At 46.3% G+C, this 27,034-nt stretch overlaps 1 protein-coding gene and 1 non-coding gene across 2 annotated transcripts in view; one reads left to right on the forward strand and one right to left on the reverse strand.

Annotated features, from left to right (window-relative positions):
* Positions 1 to 2,507: 2,507 nt before the first annotated feature.
* On the reverse strand, positions 2,508 to 2,670 carry LOC121058464. The gene has a single exon (XR_005814204.1). It is a non-coding gene; the product is annotated as a U1 spliceosomal RNA (small nuclear RNA).
* A 1,737-nt stretch (positions 2,671 to 4,407) lies between these two features.
* LOC121058223 (zinc finger and BTB domain-containing protein 40-like) overlaps positions 4,408 to 27,034 on the forward strand; it is a 28,444-nt gene continuing 5,817 nt past the window's right edge. The window contains 12 exon segments of the mRNA XM_040533487.1: positions 4,408 to 5,190; positions 5,813 to 5,946; positions 12,451 to 12,646; positions 13,225 to 13,367; positions 14,052 to 14,244; positions 16,923 to 17,059; positions 17,510 to 17,708; positions 18,851 to 18,933; positions 18,935 to 18,985; positions 19,990 to 20,158; positions 25,769 to 26,176; positions 26,656 to 26,862. Coding sequence (XP_040389421.1) covers positions 4,458 to 5,190; positions 5,813 to 5,946; positions 12,451 to 12,646; positions 13,225 to 13,367; positions 14,052 to 14,244; positions 16,923 to 17,059; positions 17,510 to 17,708; positions 18,851 to 18,933; positions 18,935 to 18,985; positions 19,990 to 20,158; positions 25,769 to 26,176; positions 26,656 to 26,862 — 2,653 coding nt within the window. The 5' untranslated portion in view covers positions 4,408 to 4,457.

The raw sequence follows: 27,034 nt of genomic DNA on the forward strand, positions 1-27,034 counted from the left end.
GTGTCCATTCCGTTGAAGGCAAAATGTTGATTACATCGCTGCCGTGACAAATATGTCAAGGCTCTTGTCTATCATTACAAATACTTAGAAGCAAAGATGTGTCCACCAGAATTTCAGCTCTACTTGTGAGCTGTATACTACTGACCTCTTGCAAAGCTGTCTCTCATCATATGCACTTACTGGTTCTTGGAGTTGTGTTCCCTTCTTGAACAGAAGCTGTGAACATTCCCCAAATGTTTTTAAAGGCAGGCAAGAAAGGAAATTATCTTTGGTGGCTTTTACAACAGCAGATTCATATCCTTTTCATTGGAGCTCTATGACCGCTAATTAAGTCTGTTCATTGAGATGATACATTGGAAGACCAACTCATCAAGGGACAAATAAATAAGTTTGTAATGGGTCAAGAAATCAGTGGCCTGTTCCAGTTTCTCCTGTGATCACCAGTTCAGTAGAACTGTTGCAGAGGAGATGGGTGGAAGGGAGGAGCAGGGCTGCAGGGTCAGAAGCAGCCTGTTCGCAGGTTGGGTTAGATGTGTTATGGAAATTAAATGTGCTGTGGTGGGTCCTGGTCAATAAAACCCTTCTCCCCAGAGAAAGACAGGCTTACAGGTGAGTCTCGAGTAATTTCCTCTGGTGGAAAGGAAGGCAACCTGATATATTGACCCAAAGATAACGTAAGGCAGCATAATTCTGCCTTTTGGTAACTTTGACCGTTGCTTTGGGTTTGTGATGCTCTTTCCCTTTGTGATTTCCTTCTTTCATTGGAGTAGCCCTATTCCAGGAATGAATGGCAACAGCCCTTGCTTTGAAGGGTAATGGAAAACTTGCTGTTAAGAACTGTAGCACACCTATTTGTTTTTCAATCTATTGTATTTCCATTTAAAGTATCAGCGCAGACAGCCAAAATGTTGCTTGTTTTTGTGATATATATTCTGCTGCCTTTAGAGACCAGGGAGCACTGAATTTAGTCAAAGTGTTGCTTGTTTTCCTCTTATCTGTCTGCACTGATGCTCTGAACTGAAATAAAATAGATTGAAAAACAAATGGGTGTGCTTGCGTTCCTTATACAGGATTTTACATTATCCTCTGGGAGTTCTGCCTGCTCTGGCCCTTTGGAGCACCCCAGGGAATGGTAATGACCTCTCAGCCTCTTTCAACTTTTCAAAGACAGAATTACTTTTGGTGGGAGAGGTAAGAAAATTGAATTGCGGTATATAATTTTCTGGCTTCCTAATAACCCTTCTTCTAAGGTCATCATCTTCGTAACAAGAAGACAGGAAACTGGTAAACACAAAAAGTATTTAGATTCTGATTTAGGGCTGTCACTGACTTTAATTCCTCTGTTGGCTCAGAGCTGAAAACAGAGAGTTGCCCCTTGCTTGGAGGCTGCTGTCCTACCCAAGGGACTGCAGGGCCAAGGGATGGGAGAGAACAGATCTCATCTTTCCGTTCTGCTGTGTTTACTGGTTTAGATGAATCCTTTGGAAAGAGCCTTTGAATAAGTGCAGAACAGGCAACAGGGTAAGCTTGTCTCCTGGCTGCGAGAAACTTCCCTGGGCTGACACCTGGGCTTGCTTCAGTGACCCACTTTGGGTTTTAGCTGCTTGGAGCAGAAAGCCAAGAGTGCAGGGAACAGGAGGATTAATGAGGCTGCTCCTGTGAGACTCTAGTGATCATATGTGTCAGAAGTCACAGAGGAGTTGGATTCTTTCATTTACTGATCTCTTTCTGTTCACTTGACTTTTTTTTTTTTCCTGGCAGCTTTGTTCTAGCTTTTTTACTGCTTGCATACAATTTGCTTTCTTGCGTACTTTTGCATTGGAAGTTGTAGGCTTTCTGTGTGTGTGTTGCGTTGTAGTGTGTGCTGAGCTGAGTTGGTAGCCAAGTGTGGTCAGCAGAGGGAGCACAAGGCTGTGGGTTTATATGTTTAAAAAGTGGTGTTATGGTATTACTTAATGTCTTGGCATTGCAGCATTTTTTTTTTTTTTTTAATTAAAAAAAGCCTGTTACAAGTGTATGTCAAAGAAGAATTACAGACATGGAATACATCCTCAAGTTGGCCACTGAGATCATAAAATCTTAGAATCACAGAATGGCTCAGGTTGGAAGGAACCTTAAAGATCATCCAGTTCCACCCCCCTGCCCTAGGCAGGGATGCCACCCACTAGATCAGGTTGCCCAGAGTCTCGTCCAACCTGGTCCTGAGCATCTCCAGGGATGGGGCATCCACAGCTTCTCTGGGCAACCTGTTCCAATGCCTCACCACCCTCTGAGTGAAGAATTTCCTCCTAACCTCTGATCTAAATCTCCCCTCTTTTAGTTTAAAACCATTCCCCCTTGTTCTGTCATTATCTGACTGAGCAAATGTTGCTCTCTATCTTTTTTATAAGCCCCTTTTAAGTACTGAAAAGCTGCAATAAGATCACCCTGAGCCTTCTCTTCTCCAGGCTGAACAGCCCCAGCTCTCTTAGCCTTTCTTCATAGGAGATGTGCTCCTGCCCTCTGATAAAAAGAGAGCGCAAATGCAGTCCCACACTACCACAAATTATGCAGTCGAGTTTCCCGCATTTGGGGAAATCTCAGGGGCAGCCCACCCAGAGTGCAGGGGATGAGCCTTGTCCTGGGAAAGCCACCTGCCTGATGGTGGTATCTCTCTGGCCAGGTAAGTAAGAGATCTTACTAATCAATACAGAAAGTAGGTTTGGCCATTATTTTATTAAGACCAGCAGGTGTTTTGGTCAGCTCCTTGTAACAGCCATTAATTAGGGCAGCAAGCTGCATACAGGATCCTTTTGCAAAAGCTGAGCTGGCAATAACATTCTTGCAGTGCTGCTGATAATGGCTTTCTAAAGGATTGAGAGTATTGTGACAGCCTCATATCTACAAGGGAGGGGTGGTCACCTATCTTTGTAACATCTAATTGCTGAAGTGTTCAGTCCTAAATTTCAAATCACTTTTGGTGAACCTAGTGCCATGTGAAGCTTTTTTGATCTGTTGAATCTGGATAGCAGAAGCCTTACAGCTGAAAAAGAAGCAGGATATAATATGGGGATAACCTATTTTGGGGGCCTCCCGATGTTTTAAACATTTGTCTTCTGGGGGACTCAGCCAGTGATGACTCTCTCTGCCCAAGAATTAATCATTGTGTGGCAGCTGAGAGGTCAGATGCCTGCTGTCTGCTTGAGAGGAGTGACTGTCCCACTCTGCTCTGCGCTGCTGTGGGACACACCAGTACTGTGTATGGTCGTGGGCACCACAGTATAAAAAGTACAATAAACTACTAAAGAGTGTCCACAGGAGGCTACAAAGATGGTGAAGGGTCTAGACGAGGAGATGTATGAGGAGTGGCTGAGGTCCCTGGGTTTGTTCAGCCCAGAGCAGAACAGGCCAAGGGGAGGCCTCATGGCGGCCTGCAGCTCCCTCATGAGGGGAGCAGAAGGGCAGGCGCTGAGCTCTGCTCTCTGGGGTCAGTGACAAGACCCGAGGGAATGGTATGGAGCTGTGACAGGGGAGGGTCAGGCTGGGTGTTAGGAAAAGGTTCTTCACCGAGAAGGTGGTTGGGCACTGGAATAGGCTCCCCAAGGCAGTGGTCATGGCACCGAGCCTGACGGAGTTCTAGAAGCGTTTGGACAATGGTCCCAGACATAGTTTGATTTTTGAGTGCTCCTGTGCAGACCCAGGAGTTAGACTCAATGATCTTCGTGGGATGATTCTGAGTTGTGACTCTGGATAGTCTATGATTCTGTGATCCCAGTCTTCCCTGTCTACTTGTCCTCCTAGAAATTAAAGCCTGGGGGGAAGATGTGGACCACGTCATGTCCCTTGTAAGTCAATGTGTTAGGACTGTGGTGTGCTAAGAAGGGAGGTGCTGACAAACCCAGGCTACAAGCAATCATCTGTCTTCACTGCTCAGTTGCTCCTGCTGATCTTAGCAGTGATGTGGGGAGAAACTTAACTGCTCCCAAACTGCTTAGTGCTTTGTAGGTCAAAACTGACACTTCACATTCTCCTCTGCATTTGATAGATAGTCTGAGCAGGTCTTCCTGCATTGGTTCCTTTAGTTCTTGGGTGCAGACAGTGTGTGGCACTGCAGTGCCTGATCTGAAGAGCACTCACACATCTTAGAGCTCTGTGGTAGGAGTCATGTCTGGGAGTTTCTTTTCTCCTTTTTGGAACTCCTGGCACTTAATTTTCACACTTAAGCTCCTTCTGAAATATTTGTTTGAACAGTGTCTGGATTCTGCATCTTTAGTTGGGTAAGTTGCTGAATTTGGGGCGTCTCAGTTAAGAATGGAGCCTCTTCTTGCTGTAACCACTAAACTGCGGTATAATAAACTACTAGGGGTTGTAAACTGAAAAAATGATTTTTGCTTCCTTTTGCTAGTAGGATCCTTTGTTTTTTCTTGTGAAAGCAGTGTGGAGACCAAGGCAAGGGGAGGCCACTAGATCCTGGAGCCATGGAGCTTCCCAGTTACAGCAAGCAGTTGCTGCAGCAGCTGTACACACTCTGCAAGGAGCAGCAGTTCTGCGATTGCACCATCTTCATTGGGACTGTTCATTTTAGAGCACACAAGGTTGTTTTGGCTGCTGCCAGTGTGCTTTTTAAATCCTTGTTGGATAGCACAGACACCATCTCCATTGATGCTTCTGTGGTGACACCGGAGGAGTTTGCGCTGTTGCTGGAGATGATGTACACTGGCAAACTCCCGATGGGGAAACACAACTTCACCAAAGTCATCTCTGTGTCGGACAGTCTGCAGATGTTTGATGTGGCTGTTAGTTGCAAAAACCTCCTTAGAGACCTCCTCAGCTCCTCAACTCAGGATCAGATAGTGAGAGAGGTCTCCAGCCAGCCAGCAAAGTCATCTGGAAACAGTGCTGAAGCTGATAACCTGCCCCAGTCTGAAAAACCTCCTGCTGAAGAAAAAACAGATACCCAGCACCCTCAGAGAGTGTCCCCTTCTCCTGGCCCTGTAGAAGCAGAAATGGAAGGAGGTGTTTCTCTTCCTGACCAAGAGCTTACTGCGAATCACACCTGGGTTCCACAGGACACAGTGCTGACCAGCTCTGGATCCCTCAGGGCAGATTCAGGCTCTCATCCTGACCAGCCTGCCTGCACAGAGCAGTGTGGCTGTGCAGAAGAGGAGCCTGCTGAGCCTCTGGAGAAGAAAGGAAGAATGAGTGATTTAGGTGAGACTTTACAGGTCTGGGCACAGGATTGCCTTGTAGTGATTTACAACACAGTTGCATTACACTTTCTTGGTATGGGGGATCTTTTTCTCTGCATTTCTTCATTCTAGTTTGCCCTGGGTTGGTAGCAGCGCTGGTGTGTACCCCTGTTCTGTAGGGACTTTCTTCCTTCGGCACAGTTCCTTAGGCCTTTGTGATTGTTTCTCTCTTAGCGCTTCACCAGAGCTGTAGCGAGCAAAACTTTTCTATCCATGCATGTGATTGCATCTGATGTACAGTGGGATCTGTGTTAGTGCAGGACATGGGGTTGATAACACAATCTTTGTAACAGTAAGTGAACAGAGTTGCCTGCTAATACTACCTTATCTTTTAAACTTGTGTTCAGCGTGGGAGGAAAACAGAGGCTGCACTGGATTTAAAATAAATGTTCCATTTATAACTAGTGTTAAATAAACCGTTGGTTTTTCCTCCAGGCTTCATGATATCTTTAGAAGGGATTTGTGAGTCACAGTTTTCATATTACAGCCAATGTGTTGGTTACAAACTGATGCTTTTCAATCACATCATGCTTTTTGTGAATCCCTTCAATTAGCAAATAACTCATCATGTTTCTCTCACACAGCAGCAGAGAGCAAAAGCTGTGAACTGGATTTCTTTCTTCGATACGAAAGTGTTTTCTCTGAGGCCCTTTCTGATGCCCATGCTGTTCTGAGAAGACTAGAAGAGTGCAGAGAAATTGATGCCTCTCAACGGGAGGTAGGTGTGTTTATTGGAAAAATAATACAAGTCTTGTCTTCTCCACCCTGCTGAGGGCTAGAATAGTTTTGGCCCTGCCCAAGAAATATTTTCATGGGGAAACTGGGGCTTTGGTGCTTTGTTGTTTGAAGGGCAAATTGTGCTCACCCGAACGACACCCTTGAGAAGCATCTGTAAGAGCAAGCTGCTCATGCGTGTAGGTAAGGAAGTATATGTCCTGCCCGAAGACATCTTCAGTGCATGGTAGGAGTGCTCTGACACTCCTTCTGTTTGTGGTATTTGCTTTGGGAACTGTATCAACATGGCCATGACTGACACGAGATCCCAAAACAGACTTCCTGAGCCCATGGTGGAGGCTCACTGTGGAGCATCTGCTCTGCTCTGCTTTGCAGGCCGTTCACCAGCAGTGTCACAGGTGGTGACGGATGTGTGGCATGTTGGCCTGCTGTCCCATGACGCTTCTTCTGGTGGTGTGCCACTTTAAAAGCAGTCATTGCAGATGAATGATGCTCAGGTTGGTATTGGAAGATAGTTGAGTCTAATGCTTGGTTAACACTGAAGGGTACTGTGGGCTCTGAACAACAGATGCCAGCCATCACAGTAGCTCAAAGCCACCAAAGAATCACAGAATCATCTAGGTTGGAAGAGGCCTCCAAGGTCATCTAGTCCAACCTCTGACCTAACTCTAACAAGTCCTCCACTAAACCTTATCACTAAGCTCAACATCTAAACGTCTTTCAAAGGTCTCCGGGGATGGTGACTGAACCACTTCCCTGGGCAGCCCATTCCAATGCCTAACAACCCTTTCAGTAAAGAAGTTCTTCCTAATATCCAACCTAAACCTCCCCTGGCGCAACGTTAGCCCATTGCCCCTCATCCTGTCACCAGGCACGTGGGAGAATAGACCAACCCCCACCTAACAGCAGGTTACACCTGCAGTGGCACTGCTGAAGTTCCTGTATTTGTGTAGTGGCCATGCAGGGGGGACATGGGGGCACTGCTTGAGTGCAGCGTCTGGGGAAGAGCCATGGCTGTTGTGCGCTTGCTCTGCTCATCTGGGCTGCTTCTGATGGAGCTGTTTTCAGGCCAGGCTGCCTGGCTGCATGAATTGCCCTCTATAGCTTTTCTGTATATAAAGAAATAACAGCATGGTAGTTTTGTTACCAACTTTTTGGTGACTCTGTGGTTAGCCTGACTTTCGAAGTCGAGAACTCATGTTCCCTGGATTAGAGGGCAGAGATCTGTAGGTCTTACAAGCTCACTGGTAGGGAAGCTGTCTGGGTTTCAGTCACCTGGGCCCAGCGGTACCAGTCTGCCAGCGTGACAAGGGATGTTTTGGCCAAGACAGCTTTCTGCCTTTGAAAACCAAAGTAAACATCTTTACTAGAAGAAAAAAAAAACAAGTATGATAGCAGGTAGGAGAATTCCCTTGAGTCAGTGAATATAGATTTTTTTTTTTTTTCTGATGAGACTTTGAATGTTCATGGGAGGGAAGTCTATGTTCCCTTAGTGGCTGACCCCTTTGATGTACAGTTTAAAAATGCTGGAGCTTTAGGAGGGAGATGGGGGTCCTAATTCATGGTTGCAGTTGCAAGCCTAGCCAGGCTGACGAGCACCTTTGAGTGCATTGCTCTCTGCATGCCTGCAGAAAGATCACATTTTTGTGTGTTGGTTCATCTTCTGGATTAGAAAACGATGTCAGGTTTAAGGTTTTACCCATTCCACACATTGGTAATTGAAGCTCGACTGGAGCAGCACCTCTGGGAGGGTGCCGTGTTCAGGGGTACGTGGACAGGCGCTGCCAGAGGGCAGCCTGTGCCAGCGTGTCCCCCTCACCTGCTAACACCCCATGCTGCAGGTAGGCAAGTACACTGCCTTGCTTCTGTAATGGCCTAGGAAGCCCCATTTTCTGTTGCTTTGCAGTAACTATAATGTTTCGAGTTTCTTCAGGCCTGGCAGATGAGGTTGGTGGGCCCTTATATGCCATATGTCCTGCCCGTTTTGCTCCCAAATGAGTTGTTGCTGTAGGGCCCAAATGGGAAGCTGCGGAGCTCAGAGACAGTCTGGGTATCTGACTGCAGAATGGCACCTGGACAATTTTTCTGTAGCTGTAAATAAATGCTGAATAAAAGAAATGGATTTTCTTTAAGCCTTACAGAAAAATCACTTCTCAGCTGCAACAAGCATGAAAAGTGTCAGACCCAAAGGCAGTGGGGAGAGGGGATGCAGCTCAGTGTAAGTAAGGGCTTAGGTGAAAACTCTCAGTTCAGCCTATTCCGTTCCTCTCTGAGCTCCTGCTGGAATAAGCAGGAGCTGTTGGCACTGGCACCGGCACTGGTCTGGGCTCTGTTTTCAGCAGAGGGTGTTGCTTTTTCCCATAAGGGCCCTGTGTTTTCTTTGGGGCCACCATATAGTGGCATATTTCATGCTTAAAGTGTAAGTTCAGCTCAGAAGAGCCCAGCTCGGGATGTGTAATTACGGCTGAAATGGTCAGTGGTAGAAAGTCACTGGGTTTTTTCCTCTTTTTTTTTGTTTGTTTCCTTTTTGTATTATTTTACCAGTTATTTGCTTGAAGTCTCTTGGGTGCCTCAGGGCAAGTAAAGTCAATCTGGAAGCCAGTGAGATGGCTGTAGATGCAACCACGCCGTGAGAGGTGCTGCCTTTTCTTCATGCTATGTGGTCTGGTGGGGAGTGCTTGCCATGCTGCAGAGGAGAGTTCCGATCCCTCGTGCACGTCCTGCTCATGAGTCCTTTGTGGGTACATTGTCTCTACAGGCAAGCAGTATTGGGTTTTTGATGCACAGCACTGAGGCTTGGGAGTGTTGGTGGCGGTTTTGCCAGCTGCTTTTAGAGCCAAGGCTGCTCTGGCTTTAAGCTCCTTAGGTTTCAGTGAGAGTTTGCTTTAGACATCTCCCTCTGTTTCTGTTCCTTTGCTCGTGAGCTTGTCTGTGAATGGGTGCCTTGTTTCCTGCAGCGGGCCAGTAGCCCTATGTTCTATGGCGTTGTGCTGTGCTTCCTTTCAGTGTGGCTGCCTTATTTCCAGGTACATCCAGTAGAAGTTTAAGTTGCAGGATTTTTTGCCAGTGAGGCTTGGTTTTGTCAGAATTTTTACTTTTCTCTAAGTTTGTTGCTACCTTCTGCTCCCTGGGCTGAAAAATGCAGATGTACCCTTATACGTTGGTTTTCTATTTAAGATGATGTGTTTTTGTGGGGGGTTGTTTTTGTTTTGAAGTCTCTCTGTGTAACTCACATAAACTATTCCTACCTAATTTGGTTCTGGCCTGGACAGAACCTGCTTGAAAATGAGAACAAGACTGAAACTGCAGTAATCTGGGGAAGCGTGGAAGGGCTTTGCTGGTGTCAAGTCTTATCTTCCTGTGCTCTCTTAGAGAAACTCAATTCAAATTATTGCACAGCTCACTTGTTCCCTCTACTACTGGTTTCAGATGAAGTGGGGGACCGTTGATTCTCTAGTTCAGAATAAATGTCACTGTGCTTGTGCATCACTTCCACTGCATATGGGCCCGTCCAATTATTGCTGTCCTTCGTTTGCAGTTGCTGGAATTTCTGGATGCGGCATAAAAAGGTTTGCTGTTATTTTCCGCATCCTGATTAGGAGTGTGAGCTGCCAAGTTTGTCTGTTTTCCTGGTGGCAAAGCTGCAGGAACTTTTTCATTGCTTCATGGCTTTTTGCAGAGAGCTCTTGCACCTGAGGCATGTCTCACAGTGGGAGCAGAAGCATGGATGAGATGTGAAAATCCACCTATAGGGAAAAGGCAAGGCTGGGGATTAGTGGCCAGTTGGATTTGTGGTTGCACTGCCTGCTGCTCTGCCTCTCTCCCCACATCCCTGTATGAAATCTGCAGGCTCAGTTATGGGCCTTTGCACTCCCGGCATGGGATGTGCACTACTTGCCCACCTGGTTTACGTGTTCTCCAGGTCAGTCAGCAGCTGGAGCTGCTGAATGCCCCCCAGGACACTGCCTGGGACTGCACATGAATTTATTTAGCTCAGCTCTTGCCTCAGGCTCATGCCCTGTAGGGCTGGCCCCCAGCCCCTCCTCAGGCATCTCTGTCCCCACCCAAAAACCCTTACTCTCACAATCCTGTCCAGCTATCTTCCTATGAATTTTTGTTTGCTGTGGGGAGGGGAGTTGGTGCCTGGCTGGGAGGGCACAGCACTTTTGCCCATTTCAAAAGCAGGTTGTGGCATGGCATGAGCAGCCTTGGGTGTCTTCGTGGCCAAAGCTCCAGGGAGTGTTAGAAGAAGCAAAAGAATTTGGAGCATGAAGTAGCAATGGGGAAGAGCAAGAGATCCTGCAGTGGGATGAGGGGATGTAGCAGCATAGGAACTGAAGGCATTAGGAAAGAAATCCCCCAAATGTGGAAGATAATGTGGAGATAGGGGACCTATCTCCTGTGGTGTTTCTCACCCCGGGGCTGCCGTGGAATTGAGGAGGTTTAAGATGAGCTGGAGGGACGTTCTCATGGTGTGTGATCATTGAGGTACTGGTAGGACTGTGAGCAGCTGGGGCGTTGCAGGCACCACAACTGACACCTGCAGTCAGGGCTGAATTTCTCAGTGGACTTTGATGCCATTTGGTGGTACATCTCAAGCTGAAGTCAGTTCTTAGTGACTTGGTTTCCCTGCCCCCAGGGAAACTGCCCCAGACTGTCTCTTGCCCCAGTCTGGAAGCTGACTGCATGCTGCTTTGTGCCGATTTAGCCATGAAGGGTTTTGCAAGTGTCCCATGCAGTGAAAGCCTAATAGATGAGGCTATAATATGTGGGCACCTTACCACTGAATGGAAGCTGGGATTCCAGCTTAATATCACTATTTCTCCAGTTCTTCTAGGTTCTTTGGGAGCTGCTTTTGCTTCAAAGTCAGTCTAAAATGCACTGTGCACTCTTTCAAAACAATGCTAAAAGGCTGTTGCTCCCACTGAGCAACGTGTCTGAGGAAAGGTCTTCCAGAAATAGATTATAAATAGCAGAGTCTTTCAGTTTCTGAACTCATTTCCATTAACGAAAACCATGCACTGTGGAAGGGATGTTAAGTGGATCTCTGGGTAGTAATGCTGTGCTGATTTTAATTAAAAAAAAAATAAATAAATTACAGCAATGCAAGTTACATTTCATACATATTAAAAACATGTATTTGAGAAGGTGCTGAGCACCTTTGGGAAGGTAAGATTTGAGATATTTTGCAGGATCAGTCTCATCAGGTAGGGGCCAGACATGCAAACCTTGAGAACAAACATGATCTGGTTATCAAGTCTTATTAAAAATTGATGCTTGGATTAAAAAAATACCTTTAAGCTTGTTCTTCGGCACATCTGCTACATCTCTTTTTTTTCCTTCACAACAGAGCCCTTCATGTCCACGTCTCTCTGTTTGGCAGGAAAAATGCCATTAGTGGATAAGAACTGGGACTCCTGCAGCTCCCCCTCTGTGGACGCTCCTTGCAATAGGTTATTGCACTGTCACGCTACCCTAAAATATGAGCATTTACACCTGCTAGGAAAAGCAAGTCCACCATCTCCATGGTGTGGCCTCGAGCAGTTACATTCAGTCTTTTTATAGAAATAAAAATGACAATGACAGCAGAAAATGGCCATTATCTCAGGAGCTGGGCTAAGCTCTCCACTTCAAAGGTACTTTTATAGCATTCCTGGAGTCTGTAATAAAGAATGCCTGCTCTGAAAGGCTGGCATCCCTTGTGGAGAGCTGGGGAGCGTGTGTCTTTAGGGGCAGTATTTACAGCGTTAAAGGGCTCCAGGGAAGTGGGATCAAGAGTTCCAGCTTTTTTCTTTTCATTTATTTCCATAACTGCACAGGCAAGTTTGCTTCTGGTTCCTATTTTGGGTCACTGGAGTGGATTTTGGAGCTCCGAGCTTGATAACCAGGTGTGCTGAGAGCCCACAACAGACAGCACTTGTGTGCCTAATCTCCAAAGCTTGCGCCCAAAGCTAGGAGATGCGACTCCATTGTGATTTTGGAACGGGAATTCCTAAAGTCCCACCTAAAATGCTCTCTGCTTTCTATGCAAGTGCTCTCCTTGTTCTGCGCTGAAATCTTGTATTCCCTGCTCTAGTCTTGGGCTTCTTAAATAAGTGTTTACAATATGTCTTATTGGATCAGTTAGTTATTGGCATTTTGCTGTTAGGAGAGCCCTGGTCCGAAGAGGTGTGTTTGGTGCTGGAACGGGGCCATTCACCAGCTCCCATCGGCAGAGCTCACTGCAAGGAGAAGAGCTGGCAGGCAGGGCTTGTTGCCCTCCTTGCTGGGGCTGGTGGCCACAGCCCAGACATCTCCTGGGGCTGAATTCAATGCAAGCAGGGCGTCAGTGAGCTCAACCTCTGTTGGTGTGCATGTGTATATGGGTTTCTGTGTTTTATTTTTTTCCTCCCCTCAACAAAACCCCCAGGATTCTTCTGCTTTTTGCTTGTATCAGGCAGTTGGCTGTGTTGTTAAACCTCCCCTGCACTTGCCTGTTCTATTGTAGGCTCTGGTTACCTGTCTGGCAGAGGCAGGGGAACAGTCGGTGTTCACAAAGCTGTTGGGCGAAGTGAAGGATGCTGAGACCCTGGATGCACAGACCCTTGTGTCCTTACTGAAGCTGTTTCAAGATGTGAATCCCAAGCTGAGAGCAGCCTTGCTGGAGAAGGAACAGGACAGTGGAGAAGCCCTGCAGCAAACAGGTAGAGAACTGGGCACAGTTCTGGCAAAGTGAGTGGGTAACCATACAGGCAAAGCACCTTCAGAAACCTGGTCACATCCCTCTGGCAGGCTGCAGTGCTCCAGCATTTGTTCAATCCTTGTATCCTTACTCAGATACAGGAGGCTTATTGCGTGCTGGCCAAGATCCTGGAGTGTTTCTGTTCCACAGCAGCGGGTTGCGGGCAGCGCAGGGCTCTCCCCATTGTTGTCTGGAGGGTTGGATTGATGGCTGCAAAGCCAACGTGGGCCAGAGCACAGCTGAACCTCAGGACTGAAAGCTCCTTTCTTAATGGAGTCTGACACAAAGTAGTGGCTTTGCAAGCCTGGTGTTAACCTCCAGCTTGCTTTATGGCTTTGTGCTCTGTTAGGTAAATGAGACGTTTTCCTTTCACAGAGTTTAAAGAGAACCGTAAAGTGGTTTCTCTCTGCTGCTTGTGCTTGGGATGACCTTTGCTATTCACTTAGATCTTACACAAAGTCTCACTCGCTTCAGGAGCCTGTCAGTCCCTTCAGACTGACTTGTTTCTTTTCTTGTACTTCTGAATCCTTTTTCCCCCAGAGAGCGCGAAAGAGGGAAAGATGCTGACTGCTTGTTTGCTGGGATGCAGGGAGGAGCTGATCCAGAGCGTGACACAGCTGAGCCCTATCATAGAGTTCCTGGAGGCAGCAGAAGAGGGATTCCTGACCACTTCAGAGAAGCGGGTAACAAATCCGTGAGAAGGAAGACTTTGTGGGTGAGGAGTGTATATATGTGTCTGCAAGGCACTGTCTTTCCACGTGGTTTGCCAAGCGATGGGGTAGCCTCACAGTGTGATTTCCCTTTGCGCAGCATGGACCTGGTGCCCTCAGCCACCCCTCTTATCTCTTGTTCTCTAGTCCCTTCATGAGCTTTGTTGCTCTTCTCTGCACACTCTGGAGCAACTTGATGCCCTTGTAGAGAAGGGCCCAAAACTGAACACAGTATTCAAGACGCAGTCTCACCAGTGCCACGTACAAGCGGATAATTACTTAGAGTCATAGCCTCATTTAGGTTGGAAGAGACCCTTAAGATCAACTCCAACCATCAGCCTAACACTGAGCCACATCCCTAAGCGCCACAGCCACTTCTCTAGTCCTCCTGGCCATGCCACTTCTGAGGCAGGATGCCATTCCATGGGACTACCTAGGCATGCTGCTGGTTTGTGTTCTGATATTTCGGGATGTGTTTAAATGCTCCTGTAACTAGCATCTTGTAACATCTCCCAGTTAATCCATATTCACTGCTTCTCTTAATTTGATTTGTTGCTGTACTTAGCACTGTGATACTGTCCCTGTTTCATTAGAGCTATTCAGGTCTAAGAGTTTGTAGGAAGCACTCGCAGTTTCTTTTCTGTTTCTTTGTCACAGGCAGTTTTGGATTGTTGTGAAGGTAGCTCTCAGAGGGAAGCCATCCACAATCTGCTCAAGAAGGTGGAAGAAGAGAAAACCCTGAAAGCTGAAAGTTTGGTCAAACTTCTGGGGGCTGTGAAGGCATCATTCCCTGGTCTCCACTTTCTGCTAGACAACTTGATGGTAGCTTCAAATGTCTCTGATGACAAAGGTATGATGGGTGCACTACGTTCAGATATATGGGTCTTGGTTGAGGGAATTGCCAGGAAGTCTGGTTGCTTGTATATACTTGAGTGTGCTCTTATAATCTTAATTTCTTATCAGGGAATGAGATGGCCATTTTATTCAGACAAAATTCAGATTTGGAACACTGGACTAAGAGGACTGCCAGAAAGAAGCCTGCTGCTTTGCAATGAAATGAGCAATGTTGGGCAGAAGCCTGTTGCTGTCCTTCCTTGAGTTTGACACTGAAACTAGGCTATCGTATCTGGAAAACAGGAGAACTCTTCCTGCTAGTGTCAAGTTACTTTTTTGTGTTTGAGTCACTTAAATGCAGCAGCGTGTTTCTCCATAATAAACAAAACAATTTTCACATAATAAACTCTTCACAAGGGAAAGCATCTTTGCCAAAATCTGGTCCATTGGCAGCATTAACTCATGGTACAGATGTTGGCTGGCTTTGAAAGCAGGTGTCTAAAACTTCCTCAAACTGACAGATGTCTTGACACTGAATGTAGGCAATGACCTACCTGGCTGCTGTCTTTTTGAGTTTCTTTGTGGTTGACGGAGATTGTGGGCTTTTTCCAGATCTTATCTTTTGACATATGAACATGATTTCTGAGGGTTATCTTATCATCACCATTTTGACCTCCTGTGGGAACTACTAGAGAGATGAGTAACTTTTGCTCAATTAGCCTCTTGCCCTGTAATTTCCATTAATGTTAAAAGTGATGATGCGGTTCTGAGGCTTTAATCTGCTCAGTGCCAGGGAAACTTAGTTGGGCTTTGGTCCTTCCCTAGATCCAGGTAGTGTTTCTGCAGATCATGATTATTAACTTGTGGTCTCCTGGCTGGAGCAGTGTGCTTATGGGTGTCCCACACTTAGTGTCCCCATTAGACATCTTTATCATGGACAGCTAGTCCCCTTATTTCTGGTGGTTTTTTTTTGTTGTTTTGGTTTGTTTTTTTGTTGCCTGCCGGTGGTGCCGGGACTTGGAGTCCTCAGCCTTTCAAGTTGGGGTGGGTTTAGGCACAAGTCTGAGCAATTCAGATAGAGTGGCAAATTTCCCTGGCTCTGAAGTCACTTGAAAATTAAAAGCTAAATTAGTATGCAGTGAAACACAAATGATTGTTTAATAGAAAGCAAAACTGCACTCATAATGCTGATAACTTCTTCTGTAGCAAACATTCCTGACAGGCAGTTTGCTTTGTCATTTGTTAAGCACGATTGCTTTCTTGAAACACCAGACTCCCAATGTGGTTAATTATCTAGTGGTAATACCCATTCCGAGGAGGGGCATTGCTTAATTACATAGAGTTGAATCTCCTCAAATTGCAGCTTGAACAAACAGAAGCACAAATGTTTCTTATCATGAAAATGAAGAGGGAGGGAATGATTTGAGCTGTTAATGGTAGCCCTTGCCTGTCCTGTAATGTAGTGCTAAGAGACAGGACCAGTGGAGAATATGCTCTGGTTATGGAGCTCACCTTGGTATGACGGTGGAGCTGAGAATGCATTCGTGACAACTCAGGTCTTTTTAATAAAATCAGAAACATTTTGATAGGATAAGGGGAAAAATATTTTCATTTGTATACCACTCCCTGATCCATATGGGGCATATACAAGTCATACCTAAACCTTACCGCACTAATGTGCTTAATGAGTTTCCCTTAGCTTCACCAAGATTGTCTCCACTCAGTCTTTTTCCAAGGAGTTATTCATACTAGCTCAAAATCATCCCTTGAGTATTCCACAGTCTCCACTGCCTCCTTCACCACCTTGGAGAGCTTTCTCTTCCTACCTGACACTGTGTGTCTCCTTGGACCCAAGGACTGTATTTCCTTTTCACCAAGCTGTGTGTTTTTCACAACTTTCCTCCCAAATAGTGCCTTGTGAGTAATTGATCAAGGCTGAGTGGATCAAAGATTCTCACTTTAAAACCTCTTTAGATGAAACCACAATTAAGAGTTAGTAATGGCATCTCCTTGCTGCCAAGGCATCGGAAGAGATTGAAAAACATCTTGAGGTGTTGTCTTCGCATACAAGACCACACATTTACCTACTCTACTTGAAAACTAAAGACTTTCTTCTTCCCTCTTCTCTTCTCTCTTTCTTCTCTCTCCTGAGACCAGGACTTGGAAGACAATTTGTTTCTCTTTAGGGTGCCAAGTATCTGTTTCTGTAGGTGTGTGAACAGGATATTCTGCATTGTCTTTTGTTTGATTTGGAGAAGTTTTGAATGAGTGATAGCTCCTGACTCAAAAGTCTGGAGTACCTGTGGCATTGCTGTGACATGGCTGACTAGTGCAACACCCTGTTTCATTTCCAGGGCTCTGCCAGCAAACCACCTTGGCTGGCTTAGTGTTCCCAGTACAAAGCTTGCTAGTGAGACATCTCAGGCTTGGTCTGCAGCATTCTTGTAGCCACCTCCTCTGAGGAGCCTCTCTGTGTGCTTCAGTCTGCAGCAGCTGAATGATACAGACTGGTGTTGATAACTTCTGTCATGTTTATCCTCTTCATGAAGGTGATACCAAGGGTCCTGAAAGTAAGGCTACTTTAGTGACATAGCGAGAACTGGCTGCCTTGGTGTCTTCAGTTCCCCTTTAGCTCTGAAGCCCTTTGGGAAAATGCTGCCGTTGAGCTGTTCTTATTCATTCACTTGCATTCAGTCAAATGGAGCCCAGAGGATTATGGAGCCAAACTGTTGAGACGATACCAAGAAAGCTTGGTGGAGCTCCTTGCAGACCCTCAGACACTGCTGCAGGGGATCTCTGCTGCACAGAGCCTAGCTCCTGCTGAGAGAGAGGTAAGCAGTCTCCTGTGTGCATGTGCAAGCAGACACTGAGCTTTTATCCCTGTCTGGGAGCAAGATGTCATGAGGACTTGATTCACAAGCTGTCACGGCTGGGTTTGGTGCAGTCCTCAGCAGGACTCAGTTTAAAGATTCCTTAGCATTTCATAATGGGAGCAAAGCAGGTAATGGGCTTGAAGATGAAAATCAGCAAGGAAGAATGGCTCATTTGGGGACTTGAGGAGAGATGCTCAGGTTCAGAGTGAGACAAGGAAATATCTGATGTGTTCTGGCAAATGGCTGGGCTTTGAAGCAGTCATCTCTTGAGTTGTATTGTGAGCCAGGTCTCCACCAGGGCAGGAGGAAGGGAACGCTGGGTCTGGGGAAAACCATGGTCTTGACTGGTGTGGTGCTGGGCAGATGGACAGGGTCCCTCAGTAGCACCTGACTGCTGGCCTTTCAAAGGTGATGGAACTAATTGTGAAGCATGAGACTGGCTCAGGTGGTTTTGTCTCGCTTGTGTCCGCGGCACTTGAGGAGCAGTCTCTGTTGGTGTCTGCAGTTTGGCAGCTGCTGCTGGCTGTGCGAGTGGCCAAGTTCCTGCTGAACATCCTCATGGAGGAGATCCAGAAAGAACCAGGCGCGGAATTTTTCTTCTAGTCAGGTAAAGGCCTTGGTCTCCTCCATGCTCTTCTTGGGCATCTCCCACTGCTGGCAAAAGGTCCTTTCTAACTCCTCTTCCTCTCACCAGCTGTAGGTTTCACAGACCCTTTCACACTCCCTTCTTTGGCATCTGGAAATACGTTTTTTCCAGCATGTCTCTGGAAGACTAATGCCTTTTGTGAAACAGTCAAATGGTTAGAGACTGGAAAAGCACTTCCACAAATGTGATTGCTTTGCTTTCAGCTTTGTGTGTTACAAGGATCATAAGGTTTTGTAGTGACCAAACCTCTTGAGAGCTTGCTGCCATCCTGTGCTAAAAACCAGCTGAAGGCCCATCAGCCTGAAAACATAGGTCGAATTGGAGGTCTGAGTGCAGCCTCTCCCTCTGTCCTCCCCAGAGCCTTGACCTGTGGCTCTGAATTTCCCCGCCAGCTGTGGGAATCTAATTGCATTTTTGTGCTTGAAAACACAACCTGTGCTTTTCCCCCCAAGTAGCTGCCAAAAACTCATGCGAGCGTAAGGAACACTCATGTTAATGGACCTGGGGTGAATGGGAGGGAGGCTGTACATGCCATCCCTCTGGGTTGCTACACGGAGATGGGGTTCACCTGCTCATGGGCACACATCTGTGGGGTAACTGCCTCCACATGAACTCCTCTCCTTCATCCCCTCTGTGCACAGTGCAGAGAAATCAGCACTTCTGGGGCATGATGCATGTGACTCCTTGTTATGTTGTGTCCTTGGATGAGGCAAATAGTGCCTAGAGATGCCTGTTTCTCTGCAAAAAGTCAAAATGGGATGAATAGAATTAGGGGAGGGAGGAAATTCTGCATTTTGGGACAATCATGCCTGCTTTTTGAGATTGTTAGTGTCTTATTAGTAACGTGCTTTGGAAAACCTGATCTTTTCACCCAAAGTTGGACAAACACTGAGAAGTGAGGTCTACTAGATTTCTGCTGGGTTTGATGCCGGATGTCTGCGCTGCAATTAGCTCAACCAAAATTTGTCTGGAGTGTTTCTTGCCCTGCAAAGAAGGGACTCTTGCTGTTAACAGCTCACCTTTAGCTAAGAAAAGCTTAGGCCTTTAGGTTCTCCTTGGGTTTTGTATTTGTAAATACCTTTATTTTTTATTTTCCTCTTCAGTGGCCACCAGTGAAAGCACAGCCATTGAGATCATCCTGCGGCACAGCAAGTTGATCTCGGAGGCCATTAGGCAGAGAGCGGACTTGGAGGGCTTGGCACCAGGGGGAAGCAGGACTCACAGAAGCAGTGAAAGAGGTATGAGGGGATGATGCAGTGTGTACCCCAGCTGCCTTTGGAGCCAGCACAATTTGGGGCTCAGAATCTGCCCTAGCATGCACTGAAATCAGGGGATGTTACTTAGGCAAGGCATTCAAAGTTGGAGGCATCCTTCTGCTGAAGTGAGAGCATACTGCGTGTTTTATATAAATCTGCAGGAGGTTCTAGGTGAAATAAATTGCCAGTGAGCTCTTCAGTTGGTAAAAATGTGGATATGCAGACACAGAAAAATCGCTTCTGTTCAGGATGGGTGTTGAAGTCTTAGAGAAGGCAGAACTGCCAGTGGATTGAAAGGGTTTCCCTTTGAGTCAGTTGTCTGAGGGCTTTATCTAATATGATAACGAAACACTCCTAGAAAATGCACTGAGGATGCTGTGATTCTGTATCACCATTGTACCTTGCCTGTTTGCCCTTTGACAAAATAAATGGTCTCTATTCATTAGTAAGTAGCTGAGAGCTTTCTCCATGAAGCAACCTGTGGTTGCTCATTCCTGCCCTGTTTAGCTGCTGTTGGAGATCTGGAAGTGTAAGGTGCATAATGGCATACACAGATTCTCTCTTTAGCTCTCCTTGCAGTGGCTGGCTGAAGATGATTTGGATTGGGAAGGGAGAGAAAAGCCCAGGGTAAGTTGTGTATGAAAGACAGATTTACAAGTTGAGTAAATTTGTAATTCTGTAAGGCATTGAGGAACCTCTGTTTCCATGGAGAGGTAGTTTTAAGTAAGCTAATACTAAATCAGAAAGTCTGAGAATGAATTTATTGTAACTTGGTTTAATCCTGAAATTCTTTTAGCTCATGCACATCTATCAGTGGAAGGGCGAAGACTTGTTTGGAAAGATTGTTTTTTCTGGTTTCTCAGAGCAGGTTCCCAGCAGAAAAGATGAAACAGAAAAAGTGAACATGCCCTCACTCCCAGACCATCCCATCCCTTGACAGCCCAAAATTTCTGCCATGTGATGTTTTCTTCTTCTTACTTCTGTAGCTACTGAGTATTTCTGCTCAGAAGGAAAGTTGAGAGGCCTCCTTGAAAGCAGCTCTGAGTACAGCACAGGAGAAGTCTGTCCTGGCCATCAAGATCTGTCAGCTGCTGTGCAATGTCCATGAGTCTTTCCCAGACCTGCAGCCAGTGATGCAGGAGCTAGGGCATGTGGGTAAGAAATGCACAGGCTTTCGTCCTTCTGTGGTCGTTTACAAACAGTACTGGGAGTTTTTGGGCAGTTTGAGTTGTAGAGGACCTTAGTATCCTGGTGGTCTGCGATTGTTTCACAGAACTGCTCTCTAATGTTGGGGTTGTACTTGCAGGAGAATTCCCAGGGGTGATCTCTGGATAAATGCCTTGGAGTGCAAATTTCTCCAGCTGCTAAAGTGCATCAGACAAATGTGTCTGCTTCTGAGAGCTGTGGAGACTAACTGACCCCATACTGGTATTCTTTAAGTGTGCTTGCAATTCTCCATGCTAGCCTTTGCTCTGGAGACATTTAAGCAACTCATTTACATTGTATCTATGTTAGACTATTTCTCAGAATTTTTATCCATACCTGTGGGATTTCTTTGATTCTTCTTGTTGCATACTGTTGGATCTGTATGAATTTGGACTTGCATTATAATCTGTTGACTTTGTATATGTGTGGATACTTCACAGGCTGATTGTGAAAAGCTCACATCTGAGTGTACTTATCTTGTGAAAGGATGACAGTGATGGTGCAGTTCGTAGCCCCAGACTATTTTCTGAGTTAATTGTCTCACCGTGCCTTAATTTGTTTTTGCTATATATACACTTTGTGAAGCAAATGATCCCCTAGGAGAGTCCCACAGCAGTAGGGAAATGTTACATACTGTACCAGTTTGGCAAAGGTAATTTCCTGAACTCCAGACACAAATGCATTGGAATAACCATGTGTGAGACCCTGCCCTGAGCTGTGGGATGCTTTCCGGCTGAGCTGAATTGTGCCTCTGCATTCGTCATTTGAAGGAAGGATGCTTAACAGGATTTGGTGCTTAAATGGAAAAGATAAGAGAACTAGAAAAGTAACTGCAGGTTTGCATTCTCTTGAATGCGGATGTGACTTGCTGTTGTGGTTTAGCCCGGCTGGCAGTCAAACACCACACAGCCGTTCGCTCACCCTCCCCCCTCCCTCTCCGGGATGGGGGAGAGAAACGGGAAAGTGAAGCCTGTGAGTTGAGATAAAGACAGTTTATTAAGACAGGGAAAAGAATAACAACAATAATAATAATAATAATAGTATTAATAGTAATAATGTGTACGAAATAAGTGATGCACAATGCAATTGCTCACCACCCGTTGACCGATGCCCAGCCTATCCCCGAGCAGCCGGCCACCCCTCCACCCCGGCTAGCCACCCCTATATATTGTTCAGCATGACGTCAGATGGTATGGAATACCCCTTTGGCCAGTTTGGGTCAGCTGTCCTGGGTCTGTCCCCTCCCAGCTTCTGCTGCATCCCTAGCCTGCTCGCTAGCAGGACAGAGAGAGGCTGAAAAGTCCTTGGCTTGGTGTAAGCACTGCTCTACAACAATTAAAACATCAGCATGTTATCAGCGCTGTTCTCATCCTAATCCAAAACATAGCACCCTGCCAGCTACTAGGAGGCAAATTAACTCTGTCCTAACTGAAACCAGGACACTTGCTTATTCTGTTTTCTCACACATTTTTATGGCATCATGTTTCCCAGTTCATACAGGTACATATTTTTGGGGCTGCATAGTCTGATGGATGTACATGGTGTGTTTTTTATCCAAGCACAGACACCAGTTCAGCTCAGTCCATCCCTATTTACTTGTGGTGTTAGAGCTGCATAGCTTATGGTGCAGTCTGAGAACACTCACAGACTGCTTGCTAGTTAGAGTAAATGTCTTTTATTAAAGTCTTGTCTTTTTTTTTTTTAGGGGTAGGAAGTGTAATTGGTTGGTTTGAAAATTTAAGTCAGAGCCATGATTGGTCTTTATGAATGAACATAAGCCTCCTGGCTTTGACACTTGCCATTGTTTCATGTTTGTCAGTAACAAACAAAGGAAATATTCCCTCTGTGCCAGGAAGGGGTAGAGAGAGAGTAGCCATTCGTTAGCTTGCCTCATTCTTGAGCAATAGGGAAAGGTTATTAGGGTGGTAGATGGGATTGGGTGGCTCGGAGCAGTGCATGCATAGAAGAAATCAAGGACTGGGCTTACTGCTCCAGCCATAGGGCTCAGAAGGTCGCATGCGCTGCTCCTCTTCCTCAACTTCCTCCTCCGTATTGACTTCATTAGCCTTAATGGTCTCCCGAGAGACGTCCTATACTGTAGATCCATTATTCATGCTCAGTTCAGATTTAGGTTCCCTCTTCCAATGCCAGAAGAGCTGCTGCCAATCCAGTTGGCTTTCTTGCCTGGTCATGGCTCTGATGAAAATTTCCAGAGTAAAGTTGATTCCTTCTTACCTGCCATTCCTTCTCTGTTCCCCGCTGAAGCTCTGGTCACCTGCTTCACTTCTCTTGACCCTATCTAACCATGAGATCATAAAATCATAGAAAGGCTTGGGTTGGAAGGGACCTTAAAGATCATCCAGTTCCAAACCCCCTGTCATGGGCAGGGATGTCACCCCTAGATCAGGGTGCCCAGGACCTCGTCCAACCTGGTCTTGAACAACTCCAGGGATGCGGCATCCACAGCCTCTCTGGGAAACCTGTGCAGTGCCTCGCCACTTTCTGAGTGAAGAATTTCTTCTTAACATTCTAGAGGATGTAAGCCAACAAAAATTGCACATGTCTTTGAACATGCAGACCACCTTAGCTGTTTGATGTCTTGCAGAGGGGAGTCAACTGAATCACTCCGGCAAATGCCTACTTCTCTGGCCCTGACATTAAAGAGAGCAGACTGCTGTTACTAAGTGTCTTTGCAGGGCTTCAAGCCAAGGAGAGATTGAGACAAAATCAAGCAAGAAGCAACATGAAAAATAAGAGCCCTGGAAAAATGCTATTTATTTGGCAAAAACGTTTCTGTATGAATCAATCAGAGAAGAGTTGCCAGTTACCAGTCTTTCTTTGACATTCTATGGATCTTTACAATGAACTTCCTTATCTTAGTTTTTACACTAGTCTCCTTAACTCTGGTATCACAGCTTACCAGCCCTGAATGTTGCAGATTGCAGTTACGGATCAATAGCCATGTGGCTTGTAGCATGAAATGTGAATGACAACTGAGAGCCTCACGTTTGAGAGATGTGAGCTTCCACTAAAAACGGGGGAAATCTCACATTTCTGAAGAACATATGTGCCCCATGGAGACGCATGCAGTTTGCATTTCCATTTGAAAGCTATGGGTTTTCTTACATCTCTATCACAGAGAGAAAGAAAAGATATTTCTGATACCTAATGTAGGTGAGCTGAACCACTTGACAAGCACCAGGACTTCCTGTGGAGGAAGCTTCATCCTTTGATGCCGCACTCAGCATCATCAAAGTAATAGGTTGGCTCCTCTGATGGAGGTACAATACGAAGTCTATTGGTTTTTTCCTCAGGTCTCTTCTGTAGCTGGGTTGCTTTTACTATTGGCAGCTGGTGCTTAAAAGGACAAGGTTTGTCTGTTCCAGCCAACTCCACAATCTCTTCACTAGATAGCTGCTTTCCAGGTCTCTGTAGAGTCACTTCTTGGGAGATTTTGTTTGTAAAAATATGCGTAATTTTCAAATCTCAGATGTGTCAAGAACTCCAGACAAGAGGGTTTTTGTCTGCATAATGCTGTGTTTAAAAAAGACAGTTGGCATTTAACTTAGGCCTGAGTCAGCCATTGCAATTGTTAAATTGGAGGGTCTGCAAGTCAAATTCCTGCTCTCCTGTATAAATTTTGTCCATGGCTTCATGCATGTCAGCAAACATTTGAATGACCTTCATGTGCTCCCTGGCACATGCAAAATGTAGGCGGGTTTTTCTTCTAGCTTAAGCTAAGAAGTGGGAGACAGAATGGTCATACATCAAGAGGGTCTTTGCTTCTGGAGTCATGTACTCCAGTCAGCCACCAGAATGACAAACTCAGCAGACCACTTATGAAAGAGAAAGAGAATTCACTGTGAAACACGCCATAATTAACAGCAGGATTTTTCTTCCAGTGCTGAATGTCTTTGCCACCAGAGAGCACAAAGAGAAAAGTGTCAGAGTCCCAGAGGACTGCACAGTCAGCAGTTCCTGTCTCAGGCATTGCTGATATACACAGACCCTCCAGATCTGTGAGCTCCCCAAAGGGTCTGCCAGGGGCATGGCCAAGGCAGTTTTGGTTCTGGCACGCTACATTCCTGTAAGGTCACGCACCCTAAAAGGTAAGAGGGTGTCTTGAAGATTGGTGTGACCCTGAAGTCACTTGTCATGAGGTGCTTCATACAGCTTTACCATGCTGACATCCCTTGTAATCCTGAACAATGCATCACAGGCATAAGAGGAGGGCCAGGCCAGGGGCTGGCTTGTAGCCCACTGGAGTCTATGGCAAAACTCTTGTTTGCCTCAGTCTGACACAGGTTACACTCCTGCTGCCGTAGCACTTCTAGACATATCCAGTTCTGGTTTCCTTAAAGCTCATATCTTCATGTACATTCATCTCTTTTCAACGCTCAACATTTCTGGGAGGTTTAAAGATTCTTATTTGCTTAGATCAGAAAAACTGACAGTGTTGGTCACAGGAATGTTGGAAGAGACATTGGAGGTGAAGGGTGCGTAGTGCTGTTTTGACAGAGGGCAAACTGGAAAACAATCTTACAGTCTGTTTTTCTCCCTTGATATATTCAGGGGTTAGTGGGTCACCGCTTGACATCTTCAGATTTCTGAATCAGTGTGCATTGGAATTATGTCAACTGGTTTCTAGTTGGTTGGAAATTTGGGGTGATATCACCGTGCGGGGAGAAAACTTTTCTGAGCTCTTCCCATAGTGAGGAAGGCAGAAATGAAGTTTTCCAAATACAGGGTGAATTTCCTGTGCATTGGCAAAAGAAGTCTGCAGTGGTTTCCGTGGCCACACAATCGCATGGTGCTCATTATAACAAAGAAGCCAAATATATCTGTTTGTATTTTGATTTCTTCCATATGTGTATTCCTTGTGGGTCTTTTCTGTAGACTGAGATCCTAGGTGAGTTTTCCAGCTTTTGCTTTCTGAGATGATGGTGTTACAGGGACTCAGAAAAGCATTAGTGTGTGTAAGAAGTGAATGTAATGAGTGATTTAAAATACCTCAGGGCCCTAACCAGAAGATTCAAAAAGGTTGTAGCAAGACTGTGTTCTCTTTCAAAGAGTTTGTGTTTGGGAAGTGTTCCTGAGGTTTCTTGTAATTAATGGCTGTATATCCACTCTCAGTGGCAGAGTTAGTGAGGCAGTATCATCAGATACTCAGATCTTCAAACATTTAATCACGGCCATAACTTCACGTGTTTGAGCAAGAGGCAGACTCTTAGAAGCAACAATTGTTCCCGTTCTCACCAGGTGAGGAGCAAGCTCTTTTGGAAAATCTGGATGTTGCTCTTGTCACCTAATCCAGCCCCTGATATGTGTGGGTGGAAAAGTTAAGGGACTGCTCCTTCGTGCCTTGTACCATGCATTGCCACGACTGCTTTTGGGCAGAGCCATGTGCCACCATTGTGGTGTCTCAGTGTGTCCACTGATTCATGCCCATTCCTACTGCGTAGGGGTGACTCCCTGCATGGGAGAATTCAGGAGATGGGGAACCAGGGGGCTGGTGTTCAGTCCTGCTGGTCACCACTGAAACAGGAGTTTTGTACACAGGGCTCTTGACAGAAGGAAGTGGAGAGGAACCTGGGATCAGGAAGTGGAAGGTGAACAGTGAGTCCCAAGTTGAAGCTCTGGACAAAGAAGAGGACAGGGCAGGAGGTGCTGGGACCAAGGAACCAAAGGAACCACGAGAGAAAGCTTCTTCCAAGAAGAGTTTTATCTGCAAAGCTTGTGACAAGAGCTTCCACTTCTACTGCCGCCTAAAGGTGCACATGAAACGTTGTCGGGTGGCCAGAGGAAAGCAAATCCAGTGTAAGGAGTGCACTGAAGTCAAATCCACAAAGAAGGAGCTGGAGAAACATCAGCTGGAGGTCCATGGAGCAGTGGGGGTAGCCAAGAAGAAGACGAGGCGGCTCCCTGTGGCATGTGACATCTGTGGCCGAGAGTTTGCTCATGCCTCAGGTAGGGTTGGTGATAACAGGGTGGGAAAAGGGGGGGGGGGGGTTATTCTGGGGCCCTGTGCGCACACTGTGAAGAAGCCTGAACAATATAATAAAGTGATAGTCTGAAATCTCCTCCACCCTGCAGCTCTGTGAGTGCCACGTGTGGGAAACGCAGCTCTGCTTGTTTCTCCTTTCCCACTGAGCACAACTACTTTCTGGTTAGTTCTTCCCTAATTGGTTTTCGACTTGGCTCGTCAAGGAAAAGTGGGGCTACTGGCAAATTTAAAAGCCTCCAAAAATAACTGAGCTGTTCCAATTCTGCAGCTGGCACAGCAGGACCAATAAGAGGAGTTAAGTCTCTTTGCCCTCATTGTGGCCAGCTTGTGGTGCCCAGGTGGGCTGGGATGAAGCTGCGGGAGGTGCCTGGCTGTCAGAAGCTGTCATTGGGTTCCTGTGCTGGGCACTGGTGCTGCCCTGCTGTCCTGCCCATGTCCCCAGGGATGCAGTACCACAAGCTGACGGAGCATTTTGACGAGAAGCCCTTCTCCTGTGAGGAGTGCGGGGCCAAGTTTGCGGCCAACTCCACGCTGAAGAACCACCTGCGGCTGCACACAGGGGACCGGCCCTTCATGTGCAAGCACTGCCTGATGACCTTTATGCAGGCCTCGGCCCTAGCCTACCATAACAAGAAGAAGCACTCTGAGGGTGAGCCTTCCCCACAGGAGCCCGTCCCCAGGGGCATGAGGCTCAGCATGCTCCATCCACCCCTTTCTGCCCTGCTTCTCCATCTGTCTTCTAGCTGCTGGCCTCTTTCTCCATCTTTTGGGAGAGCCCTGGGCCGCAGGCCGTTCTCCTAGCTCCTTCACCTGCATGTTTT

The sequence above is a fragment of the Cygnus olor genome, chromosome 21, assembly GCF_009769625.2.
Source record: "Cygnus olor isolate bCygOlo1 chromosome 21, bCygOlo1.pri.v2, whole genome shotgun sequence".
In the NCBI taxonomy this organism is placed as follows: Eukaryota; Metazoa; Chordata; class Aves; order Anseriformes; family Anatidae; genus Cygnus; species Cygnus olor.